Genomic DNA, 13811 nt, shown 5'->3' on the forward strand with positions numbered 1-13811 from the left:
GTATTAAAATCCTACACCACTCTGCAAGATAACTCATCACAAAACTACTGGGAATCATGCAGGCAGGAGGTGAGCATCCCCTAATGTGATAGATTTTCATTGCAAGCACCGACATCCAAGCCACACTGCGCTGTAGATTTAAAGATACCCTGAAGAATTCTTTCTGCGTAAGAACTACTACAGAAATAAGATAACCCTAATTTCAGAAAAATTTAATTTCTCTTCAGCTTCATTGCACAAGACATATTTCCTTATCCGGTGGCCAAAGCTGAAATGTAGAAATGTTGGAACGAAAATTTAGAAATCCCTCCAGGACAGCAATCTGTCTGCAACTCAGAAGGGTCAGCACAGCATAACAGTGTATATCCACCTATTTCAACCACTGCCTTAGTACATTCATGAAGACAATATAAAAGGGTAAGAGAAACAATAAGGTGAGTAGCTGCACCTGGCTCTTCTCTGTCCTGCTCTCCAGTACACAGGAAGAGCAGAGAAAGAAGATCCAAGAGTTAATAACATCAGTGTGTTCACTCAGAGCAGGCAGTGAGGCATTTTCCCAAAGGAAGTTTAATCTGATATATTTTCTGTTTGGAACAATCCTAATTATTTTTCAGTAATTCCAGTTGACTAGATATAAATATGTTTTTCAGCTCAGTTTGACATAGAGACAAATAGAAGAGTTGGAAGAGAAGCTTTCAAGAAAAGCCCAATAGAAACAGACTGTACAGAAAAGGGGTTTATTGTCTGAATTGTTCAGCTTTCAGCGGAATTGTCATGAGCCAACTGCAAACTTTAGCCTTACAATCAACAACCAAGAAGGATTAAGGAGGACTGTAAGCCCCCATTAAATAGAATGAAGTAAAAAATGATGATGTATTTCATTACTTCTATTTTTTTTTGCCTCCGAATTTTTCTTAAAGAAATTTCTACTTAGATCCATTAACATGTCTAACTTTCCCTCCAAATAGGACAAATAATTTCACATCCATTATTCTTAAGCAATTTAAATTGGGAGAACATTCCTTTCAAAGGGAAATATTTATCTACCTTTTTTACTACCTTTCAACCACTTTCTTACTATTACCTTATCAGGCTCTCTGGCACCAATGTTTTCAAAGAGAAAAAACTCTTAGTTTTGCAAAAAGTACCATACCATAAAGCCTATTGCTAATTTTGTTAGTAGGATCAGCAGCAATGTAACATCTGTACTCCCTGGCCAAGGAGACACTCACTATGTACGTAGTTAATGAAAAGATGGTCTTCTCCCCTAAGATGTTCAGTCAGTGGCATTCAGACTGACAGCATAGGCTTCATACGACAAGCTTATCCAGCACACGTAACTTCATGAGTATGTTCATGTACTTTGGCTGTGTGATGAGGGAGGAGCAAAGCCATTCCTTGGAAAGAAACTAGCATTGTACAAAGCTCCTGGAAGACATTCCACCTGTGCTGCCCATGTTTCCGAGGCTCTCCAGAAAGGTGACATGAATAGTTTTGGAAGTCTGCATCTCCTTTTGTCATTCAGCCACAGAGCTATGGGGATGCCAGCGTTACGGCCACTCGATGGATACACATTCAGCCAGGTGATGGCCAGGGACTACGGTGCCTCCCAGACATGAGATAGCTGGGAGCAAGATGTCAAAATCATTCCAAGCACTGGAGGGGCAGTGACTAGACAGTCTCCATAGAAAAGGATCTTGGCATCATTACAGATTATAAAATGAACACGAGTCACTGATGCTGTCTGTTCCAAAAACTGCCAAAACCAGAATACCATGCTGGGGCATTCAACCAAGATGACAGCCAACAAGACGCCTTAGACTGAGTAATCCGCTCCTTGCAATGTCCGCTGGGAAAGCCTCTGGTGTCCCACTTAGTGTGGGTTTGGGCACCATGTCTCAAGAAGGACTGGAGCAAATAACTGGGGTGAGCAGGGATTTAGCAAATGTGAAAGACATTAAAAGAGATTGCCCTAAAGAAGACAAGACAGAGAGACGCTGTAGCAGACAGGTATGAAAAAAGCCACTTTCAAGAGGAAATAAAAGAATTTGTTCTCTGTGTGCTTACTAGACACAACAAGAAGTAGTAAGCTTAAACTGCAAAAAAGAAGCTAGAGTTTGGTTCTTAGTAAACTGTTAAAAATAATTAAACACCAAATAAATAAGCAGAGGCAGTAATGAAAGCTTCAACCTTGAAAGGCTTTAAGAAGAGGATATGCAACTCATCTTGATGCAGGGATGGCAACCTCTTGAGTTTCTTCCATCCCTGAGGTACCATGATCCAGCCTATTCCTCATGTCTGACTGGACTGCTCTCAGGAGACAGGGATTAGCAGGGAGCAGACTGAATAGGTTGTATAAATCACATATAAAACCTCAATAATACCATGTGTCTGCCCACCTCTGTGAGGTTCTCCGGAGAGAAATCATCAGCGAACGGAGTGAACTATTCCAGAGGAGAAAGCCAAACCTTCAAGTGATGAACCGGTCACTGCTTACCTAACTGACAAAAATCAGTTCAAACCTATCAGTGTAGCAAAGTGCCAAATAGAGTTTGATATCTTCTAACAAAACACTCTGTGGTAAAATTTACAGCACTGGGGAGAGGGTAGGAGTGGAGCTCTTCCCTACTAGGAAGAATACAAAATGAAAGCCCAAAGTGAAGAACGTGAAGAATGCTTTTATTAACTGCTGCTCAAAGCTGCACAACGTCTCTGCTCTGATGGTATGCTGTAACCTACAGAGAAGGCAAGATGCATAACGACCCATTTGCAGAAGGATAACCCACCACAGAGAAACACAGGAAGCTCAGCAGCTCTGACTCACTGTGGCACTTATTGCAGGCTGATTTCCACTCACTCAAGGTTATTTCTATCATTTTTAAAGACAAAGAATTTAAAAAGAATTGGGTTTGCCTTGTTTGCTTACTTGCTTGTACCAAAATTTCAAAAGAGCTGCTTTAAGGCATCCTTTATGAGGGTATTTTTAACTTGGGTTTGTTTCCTATCTATGACCTTGAGCAAACTGTCCAGCAGCCAATAATCAATATACCAGACAAAACACTATAAACTCCAGAAGGGAACAAAAATCTCCCTTAACACAGACATCTGCTACTGCTACTAAACCATAATCTATTTCTGTGTATATTCGGCTCTAACAGAAAAGAGCAAGATTGAACGAGAAAAAACAAGTATTTTCTCACTTAGTAAAGAAAATAATGTGCTCCTGAACATGAGCTAAAATAAATTGAAATAAATCTTAATCAAGAGGGCTGTTGCTAAATAGTCAGGGGAGACAGGGTCAGGTTCAAACAACTTCAACAGCAAAAGCAGAAGTTATCTGTTTTGCTATGCAGCTTCCGTTCACACAGTAAGGGCATCATTAAATGTAAGAAGTAATATCAATGTTACCTTGACTGCAAGACGAGTAATTTGAATATAGCATTAAACTGTGCTCCCTTTTTTCAGGAATGATGTCTTGAGTCATTTAAATGGGGGGAAAAATATCCCCATCAGCAGCAGATAAATGCAATAAGCCATATTAATGCTCTAAATGTTGCTTACTATTCTATAACCAGTGAGAATCACTAAAACATTCCTATGAGGCATGCCACAATAGTCCACAGCACAAACCTGTTGGTGTCTTATCCCCCCATCCCCAAAAGCCATGCTTCCTGACCACCTCACTGCTACTACTTGGTGTAAACACGTAGCTCTTCAGCAAGGTGCCCAGTGAATGTGCTTGAGAAGTGCCAAACGAACATTTATAACGCTGGAGACTGGTTATAACTTGAGCATGGGCTGGAGGCGTGGAAGGAAAATCAGGAAACAACCCATCAGAACTGAGAGTGGGTGGGGTAGGGGGAAAACGAGAAAGAGGGGGCCTTAGACAAGCGCCTGTGTAGCACTGTGGGGTGCCTCTTCGTTACACTGGGAGAACATCTCTGTGTGGGGACGGGGAAAGGATGAAAGCAAAAATCCAATAATAATATTAATTCAGTTTACCTTCTGTTGATGATTTTATGAATATTTCTGCAACTGTTTCTCTTAATTCAGGCTATCTGCAAAGTCTGAACAGGAATACAGAAGCTTAGACAGTACTACTTATTTTACCGAGTTTGGAAAAGGTAGAGATCCTATTTGGTCTTCTGCGAAATACTATGTAGGAGAGTATTTAACAATATCGTAACTTACAGGTGCTTTCATTTCAACAAAGCTAAATACTTGATAAATACTTATGAAACATACTATTCATAAAACATCCCTAACATACAATCTCTCTCTCTCTTACTAATTTGTACAGGGCAGTTAAAATGTGTGAGAACATATTACTTAGTCAGGACGGCATTTCAAACAGATATGCAAATATTTTGGAAACAAAGGATAAACAGAAACCTACATTGCAAACCTTCTGAATTTTCATTCTGAAAAAGATATGTAAAAGAAAATGTGAAAGATGTGTAACTGGCTGATTTGATCATTCCATGTATGTAGCTACATACATACATGTTCAGAAAGCGTAGGAAGTAAGACAGACAGATGTGTACTTTCTATATTTATTCATATTAAGAAATACAAATTAATCAACTGCTCAATACTCTGTGTTTCACATCTTGAAAAAAAGACATCAGAAACCTCACGAAGTATCAGTCAGAGAGCAGAGACAGCGAGACCCTCTTATAGATATTGTTTAACCAGACACAAGGAATACTGTCCTAAATTGGAACAGATAGGTAAATCTATACAAGCACATCATATTTTCAACTACACATAGGCTTATTGATAAACTTTATCTAGGTTGAGATATGAAACAGGCTCTCATTTATTTTGCCTTGAAAACTACTTACATTCAACATCATGTCAAAATAAAAAGAACTAGATGAAAAGACTGATATGTAACAAGGATAAAAGGAAATAAAAAAATAGGAGAATAGCAAAATCACACACACACATCATTCACTTCCAAGGAGAAATGGAGAGGAGGTGAAACTTTCCAAAGAAGCTTTCAAGCAAAGACAGGGGGATATTTAGCAAGTTCATCAGTCCATAAAGACAGCTACATACAGTTAGCTTGTGTTCGTTAGTCAGAAGTTGCCATCTTGTCTTCCAAGAAGATGGCTGTAACTTAGCCACTTCACAGTGACCAATAAATACACCAACTGGTTCATATCTTGTTCCTCTGACAAAGATGAACATCAGCCTGTTTGCAAATCATTATCTAGAACACCAGTAAATCAAACCTGATGAAATTCAAGTGGAACAAACTCTTCTAGTTTTGTTTAGCTGTAACTACTTAAATATTTACTATAGTGTCTGCAGAATAATTAGAGAGCTTTGTCCTCCGTTCAATGGACTGTTAAAATGAAGATGATGTGGCTTCGTCTGAGTGCTCCACCACCCTACTACTGCAGTGAGGTGAGACTTCATGAACTCTAGGAGAGATGAGATTTCTCGTCAGTCCTTAAAGTGCCTTGGAAAAAAAACCATCGGCAACTTTCTCTGACGTGATGAATACAAGGGAATTTTGGGCAAACAATATTCCAGCCTCCCTTCTTTCTTTCATCCATTGCTGCACACCACAGGTGTTCTGCAGGACAAAATTCACTGTGGAGATACCACAGGAAAGTGACACTGGGTATAAACCCACATTTTAAACCTAATAGGAAAGCCTGCATGTGGCCAGTTTAGAAGGATGCTAGATACAATACATTTCGACATTCCATGGGTCCTCTGTGCCTTTTTAACCAAAGACTCTTCCTGGCCTTCAGCTGTTTTCAGCCCCCTCCAGTTCAAGTCAGGCTTTCCACTTTCCCTATCAATTTCAGCTAAAGAACCTTCCTCCTCATCTCAAGCCTATTCAAAATTGCTCTCTGGCCTCATTTGCAAACCACAGACTACTGCTGTGTCCTCCTTGTTTCTTTTTGTTTCTATCATAAAGACAGGATTATAAAAACACAATTAAAACAGCAGCAATATTATAAGAATTTGAAGATACAGGCTCCATTAAGTCTTATATGTACAAACATTTTCATTAATGAAAATAGGTTTCAGAACAATTCTACTCATTTGCACTTAATTGCTGGCAAATGGGGTCTCTTGGTGTGTCACTGTGTGTGTTCTGAAGTTTCTTTCTAAGGAAAAGATAATACAATATTTTGAATTATCTTACATAAGCTCTCAGGACTGAGAGTAAGAGACATCTTCCCATGGTAGCGTTTGCCTTTCTGCAGTAGAGTGATTTGAACAAGTGCCATGAAAATTCCCATTTACTCTCATTATTTACCACCAATTTTATGGCCAATTTCAATGCCTATTACAGCTCTCTAGTACTTTACCACAGTGTAGACATCGCTCTTAGAAAGATGAGGGTAGAGAGGAAGAGAAAATATTCAGCTTAAGGTCACTAAGTGAGCAGAATAAGGGAATTCATGGACGACTTACTGCAATGATTAAATACTTATTATCCAGTCAGATATACTCTGCAAACATCTTATTAAGGCTTAATTTTAACAACCTTGCTCAAGCTTACCTAATTTCTGGAAGAGACCCATTAAAAGCTTTTTCTTATGTACAAATATAAAACATTTCTGTACCTGAAAGTAGGACTGAGAAAAGTAACAAGCATTTTGAAAACACCTTCCAATATTGCTGTTGTTTAAATGATACTCTACTAATTGTATTGTTCTCAGCTTGAATCCTGTGCTTCAGAAGAAACTTTGAGGACAACTGAATAATTTGCAGTTGTTCATTTTTGGAGGTGTGTAAACATCCTGTATATTCTCTGTCAGTTGTATACAAGATGTGAATATAATTATAAATCTCCCAGTGACCATTTCAATGGTTATGCTCTATGAAATGCCACTAACCCTACACTTGTTTTGATAAACCTGGGTAATGGGATACCCAGTGGACCAAAACAGTTCCTGATCCTCTGGATGGTTAGACTGAAAGACTCTGAGCAGTACAGTCTGAATATGCCATCATTATTTTAGTCTCTTACAAACACTTAAGCAAAGAAAAAGGGATATTTTTTTTCAGAGAAAAGTCCTCCTTTTCTAATCATATTTGCTTTTAGTAAAGGAACCATAATTTTGATGCTTTAAAGGCAGAGACAATAATTTCTATTGCTTCTTACACAATCTATTTGGAATTCAGAATGAAAACTAAGGCAATTAACTGACATTTTTCTACATAATAATATCAGTTTAGGCTCTAAGGCTTTGTCTACACTAGGGAAATTTAGCCAAGTTTCTCACTGTTCCGGAGACTAGCTTGGCCAAGACACTGTTAAGAATATGCAAGGTCTAATGCAAACTCACCAGCCTCAAATTTTGCTGTCAGCAATTAAGGCTTTCTTGGAATGGAATAGAATAGGAATAGCATTCACAGGTATGAATATCTGAATGACTCTACACATGTAATCCAAGAGTCATGGGTCAGACTCACTCCCTCTTTGACAGAAATATATAACAAGCCTATTGTTTAACCAAAAATGTTTCCAAATAATGTCACCATCCTTTCTTAATTCTTTCACGCTATTAAAAACTCCATTTCTTTAAAAGATATTTTAATGTCCAATAGTCTAATACAGAAATATTTCTTAAAATTAGGCATTCTTTAAAATGTTACTGTAGAATAAAACCAGGAAGTTGACCGCCTAAATTATTTTCTAAGAATGTAATTTTTTATCAGCATTTCTGTAGAATAAACGCTGAAAGATGTTTTATAATATTACTATGTCACAACATGAATCTGATTCTTTGGTGGCTATCATCATACTTGCACAATATTTAAAAGCTACTCCTCCACCTGAATGGCGCTTTTAAATGAAACTTTTTCTATTTAAAAAATAAATCATTAAAACATTGCTGGAAGGAATATGGTTACAAATGAGGATATTGGCAGAAATCCAATGTTATCAAGAAGGTAGGATATTCACACTAGTCTCGCTGCCAGTGGTGATTAATTAAAAGCCGTTAGATACCTGAAGCCCTAACAGTTCATTCAATATGATTCCCATTGCAGGAATGACCTGCTTTTGCTGACAAGATATTTATGCAGGCAAAAAAAGAAAAGGAGAATCATGATAGCAGAGCTCAAAGACACAAAGATATAAATGTTCATGTTTTATTTACAGGCCCAGCTTTTAGTCTGGTGGTTTCTGTATCAGGAAAGGTGATTTCTGTCTCCGCAGTATAGTTAATCAAGAAATACACACAAATCAGGTAGTAGCACTGCAGAGATCTGAGGCTAAAACCCTTGTGACTATGGAGGAACAGAGCAGTAATGGAAGAGCAAATGAATGCAGGGAATGTGGAAGAAAGCAATGGGAAAGATGGAGGAATGAGAAAAATGCCAAGTAGTGAGAACAAAAAAAAACCAACCCCAAACCTTCACAAGTTTATCTGTCAGTGTTACAGATTTTGTTTGCAGCAGATGCTTGAATTTCCTTGCAAACAGTGCAGAATTTGGCAATTATGAATGAAAGACATCTTCCCATAAGGATGAAGGATTTAAAATTATTTGCATTTTTTACATTTGTCTGAAGCAGTCTGAATCCTAAATTATACAAAGGAACACTCTCAACAAAGTCCAGTTCCTATGATACGTACACGAAGAGATAAATCTTTCCACTGTCATTCGCACATCCCACTGACACCTGCTCTCCAGATGTTGGATAAGCATCATGTTGAATACTAAGTAACTCTCATATTGCAGATTAATATATTTTCACATACATAACACAAAATTAGATTTCGAGATTTTTCTATATAGCTGACAGAAATTTAGAATTAATAAGACACCACCTTTAGTGAAGCAAGCCTATACAATCATCAGATTACACCGAGTCAAACTAGAATCAAGAAGGAAAAAAAACCCCAAACCACCTGCGTTACAATCTGTGTGTTCCTGAGACTGGCTTGGCCAAGACACTGTTAAGAATATGCAAGGTCTAATTATATGTAAAAATAAAGCACATCATCGGTGTTGTAGTAGAATTATTTTCTGCCAGTTGGGTCAGAGAATCTGTGTTTCTAGGAACCAGGTATATACTTGATATACACAAAGATTCAAAATCCAAGTAAAAAGAAGTCAACCAAAGATCACATTTCCAGGAATTTGTACTGCTTCTTATTCCTATCTGAATAAAGTCTCTTACTTTCAGTTGTTTAAATATATTTAAAAAAAAATCAAATCAAAACAGGACTCTTCAGTTTGCCAAGTGAGCCACTAAAAATGGTTCATTAGTTGGAACCAAACCCTAATTATATGAATAAGACATCTTTTACTTACTTTGTTATGTACTGCTTTGTCAATTACATGTTTATTTGGTTAATATAAAACAGTCTTAGCTTCTTTCTGCAAATCTTTGGAAGTGACCTAAATATGAACTAAATATATAAAGTCTTTAAACGTCAAGAAAACAGAGTATAGGATAATTTCAGATGTATATAACATGTTCTTGAGTCTAAGGAAACACGTTCAATACAGCACAGTGGAAAAGTGTTCACAATTACACATTTTTGCCACTTCTGTAGATAATCTTGTTTCTAGAATATGAACACAATTGCTACTCCAATTTAAAATGTGGTTTTAAAGTGGAGAAGCAATTGTATTAATCTGATTTGTATTAATTTTAATTCATGAAAGCAAGCTAAAAAGTGCTTTAATTTGAGTTAGTACTACAAATTTTGGATTAAACTTACAAATGACTTAGTCTGAATATACCCACAATAGTGAGTTCAAAGTGTAGACAAGGGCTCCCAAGCATTCAACTCTTATTAATCAGAGTTTCTCAAGACAAGTTCTTCCTCAAAGTAGTTCCAGTATGAAAAAGAGAAATAAAATATTAGAGAAACTATTATCTCAACACAAAGAATCTCCTCTAAGGCTGCACTGGAAGTAAATAAATCATTTACCTTAGTTACCTTAACTATTTTCAGCTATACAACTACTAGTTTAATACCTGTTACATGATAATCACGTAGTAAAAACCTGAATGTCTTCTCCTTCAGAGAGTACCAGCCACAAAGACCTACCTGTCATTTGTTTTGTATGAGAATTTCGGAAAGGAAGGTCTTGTTAGAACCCTTCAGCACACGTGCACTGGAGTCCCACAGGGCTACAGCGTCTTCCTTCTCCCCAAGCCTGAGCTTTGACGGGGAGAAGGGATGACACGAAGCCTCACCCACTCCAGTGTTTTGCTTGCCCTCCTCAGCATCCTGTGTCTATGTCTTGGGACCATCCTGAACTGACAGGACTTGAAGACTTCCAGTGTGAGGCCAAGACCCTGCTCTCCCTGCCCTGGTACAAGTGGTGGATGGCACTTGGGAAAAAACCAAAACAAAACAAAAAACAAATCCCGCAATGGCTTTTTAGTTAAGGCGCTGGATGAACCCAGAAAAACTGGATTCAATTCCTGGCTTTGCAATGGATCTTCTCAATGACCCCGGGCAACTTATTTAATCTGCCTGTGCCTTGGTACAAAGCCCTCTGCCCCATGTAAAACTGTTCTGAGACTGTGTCTCTTAATATTTGACAGAGGCTGTGCTAGGGCCCTACTTCGCTGGGCACACAGTGGGGGAAGCAGGTCAGAGCTCATGATGGCTGAGAATAGAGCTATATATCACGCCAATGAACCGCAGTTTCTGTCTTCTTTCACATCATCTTTTATACCTCATGTAATCACTTCATGCGTTTAGTATTTCTATTACTAGTATTACATGTCTATTTGCACAAAATTTGTCCCTGACATTATAGAAGATAAAGCTATCACAGTTTTATTGATTGAGCATAGACATCTACATATGTTTTCCATTACTATTATGGCGTGCAGGCCGAGGAACTGACATATTTAACTAAGTAGAAATAGAGAAACACAGAAAAAGAAAACAGGGAGACAAGATGACTCAGCCAAACCTTTAGCCCTATAGATTTCTTAATATCCTATAATCTTTAAATTTTCTGTGACAGAACCGAGCTCTCCAGCTATCAGATCAGTGTTTTAAATTGAACATAATCCTTAGCAGAAAGCATTCAACAAACTGGAGCATCCTGCAGTCGCAAAAAGAAATACATCTTCATTTTGACAAGGAAACACAAAACTTTAGGTAGTATACAGAAAAGCACAATAAGCAATGATTAATGAGTATTTGTCTAATGAAGAGACTTCCAGTAGTAGAATGAGGCCTCATGCCTAATTACAAATACTAATCTGCTTTAATTAATCAACCTTAAGAAAAATTATTATAAAAAAAAATGGCTTAGAAAAATTAAAGTGAATACTACCCACAGACTGTATAAAAGATTTTCGGTAATCATATGCTGCTGACAATTCATCAGATTTAACAAGGTAGAGAGAAAGAAGAACTGACCTCCCGAGGACAGATGATTCTCTTGGGACGTGGTGCCTCTTGTTGCAACTGATACACTGTCAAACACAAAAATGTACAGATAATTAGAAGACAGCAACATACACAAACTTTTATTCAGATTAGGCTTTTTAGCCAGAGGCTGCAGAGAAAACTGCAGAGGTAAAGAAAATGAGGGCAAACGGTGGTATTCCAATGTATCTAAGTCATTTATATGAAAATTGGTTGTTGACCTGCAAACTAGCTAAAGAGAACAACGTTTTAATTTTTACAAGTATTATCTCCTTTTGTACTTGTTACTGCATTTCTACACCAGAGAAGGCAAGCTAGAAAGATTTAGTAGGTGTATCTCAGGACAAAATATCATTTTTGTATATACTGTGCTGTAACAACTCAAAACAGGATGCCTACCAATAACAACTATGTTTTTCATGGATAGGCCAAGAAAAAGTTCAGCATGTTTGAAAGGGTTCACCACAAACTTATAATTTATTTCAAGATTTGCTGGCAATTACTGATGAGCAAGCAAACATTGCTTTTAGAGCAATTACGCCCTATTCAAATGGCCCTGGATCAATTTTGCGAATCTTCTGAGGGCTGGAGGAGAGAGACCTGAGGCTAGGGGTAGTCGCTGAACCCTGGCCCCCAGCCTCTTCACTGCATGGATTTAATGAGATCCTCTCCTCCCTTTCCACTCCAGAGTCGTGAGAGGGAGCTGACATGCAATGACAGTAATCAATTCCAGCGCAGACAGACTGTCTCTCCGTAACTCCAGGAAAAATCCCAGAGGTCTGGATTGCCTCCCTCGAGAAGGGCCTCCTGTATGCTGACCTTCTTGTATTTGGAAAGATCGTGTCGTGTCTATGAATTTTTTTTAAAAGACCAAGTTTCTAGGACAGGCCTCTTCATAATGCTTATGAGGCTCAGAACCATGCCCCAAAAGGTGGCAAAATTATAGGAGGAATATAAATGCCTGAAGGTTTGATAAAGAGAGAAGCTTTGTTGCAGAAAGTGGATTGAAATGGTAGGTGTTACTCTTCAGCACCTTCTCACACCTTCTGCACACCTCTCTTTTAATGGAGCTAGGAGGGATGGAACCTGAGAAGTGGGGAAGTCCTTGGCTTGCACCTAAGTTTGTCACTCAGGGGATGTGACAGCTTTGAGGCGAAGCTCTCTGCTAATGTTGAAATAGAAGAAACCATAACCTCTCCTTTTCCCAACCCAACCTTCATCCCTGATTCCTCGGAGAGAGAGTTCGTGATTTCTTACATTCCCTATCAGTTTTAATGCATATGGATGTGATCCAGCTCTGAAGTTGTACTAAGGTTTTGGATTTTAACCTGCTTCGTTCAGCATGGCCAGATCTCCCACTGCTTATGCTTTTGCATAAGATTCATGGTAACTAGTGGTCTTTCTTACCTTTCAGCTGTGTGACTGTGCAAGATTCAAAATCTTTCTTTTACTTTTTTCTGATCGAATGACTGGTGTACCCAAAAGGATTGCTGAGCAAAGCATGAAAATTCTGCTTCAAAAATCAGAGACCATTTTTCAACACTGAATATTCTGGAGCCCAATAGTATGATTTTAGAGCCCATTTCTGAATGTCTGAAATCACCTTAACTACTGATTCAGCAAGTTACTGATGCTTAATACTAAACATATTCAAGAGGAAAACAGTAGCTTTTTTCTTCCCCATACATTTCCAGCAAAGAAAAGGAACTTCAAGGATTCAAAATATTGCAAGAACATGATTACTTTGTATTTAAAGCAAAAGATCTATTTCCCCAATTTATTAATTTTAATTGAAAAATCCTATTTTCCAATAATCAAACTAGTTAAATATTAACTGACAGCAAATTAAGCTAGTGAAGCTATTTCTAAGATAACCTTGATAGCTGTGGTGCAAAACAAGCTAGTCTGAAGAATGCGTATGAAGCCTACCTTGTGATGTGTTGCATTTATAAGAAAAGAAAAAAGCAAAGGGCTCTCTGAAATAACCAAAAGGATCACTGGGGCTGATACCACTGAAGAAGCCAAGGGGGGAGAGAGGAGTCAGCATTTCACAAAACAAAGGAAGGAATGACTAACAGGAGAAGGCAGATATATGAAATACTTGAAAGCAAACACAAAAACTGGATGCTGATAGGATGCAGTGGGATGAATCAGTGCAGGGATTCATGATGAATGCAAGAAAGACAAATCATCTTAACAACTGTGTTTTGAATAGACTGGAAAAGGTTGCTGTCATTCTCAGAGAGGCATGGGTAATTAATCTGCTCAATAATCTGAACTGTGAAAGATATCTGATTTAGAAACACATCAGAGGAAAACGTAGTAAAATTATTACTATACAAATAAATAATAATAATAATAATAATAATAATGAATTATATGCTGCCTTAAATGTGCAGGATGAGAAAATGGCCCTGGGTAACAAGCATG

General features: G+C 37.9%; 1 protein-coding gene across 1 annotated transcript in view; it reads right to left on the minus strand.

The window, feature by feature from the left end:
• CHN2 (chimerin 2) overlaps window positions 1-13811 on the minus strand; it is a 166717-nt gene that overhangs the window by 78852 nt on the left and 74054 nt on the right. The window contains exon 3 of the mRNA XM_014937819.1: window positions 11373-11428. Within this exon, the coding sequence (XP_014793305.1) occupies window positions 11373-11428 (56 nt within the window). The remainder of the gene's footprint in view (window positions 1-11372; window positions 11429-13811) is intronic.

Source organism: Calidris pugnax, unplaced genomic scaffold (genome assembly GCF_001431845.1).
Source record: "Calidris pugnax isolate Ruff unplaced genomic scaffold, ASM143184v1 scaffold11, whole genome shotgun sequence".
NCBI lineage: Eukaryota > Metazoa > Chordata > Aves > Charadriiformes > Scolopacidae > Calidris > Calidris pugnax.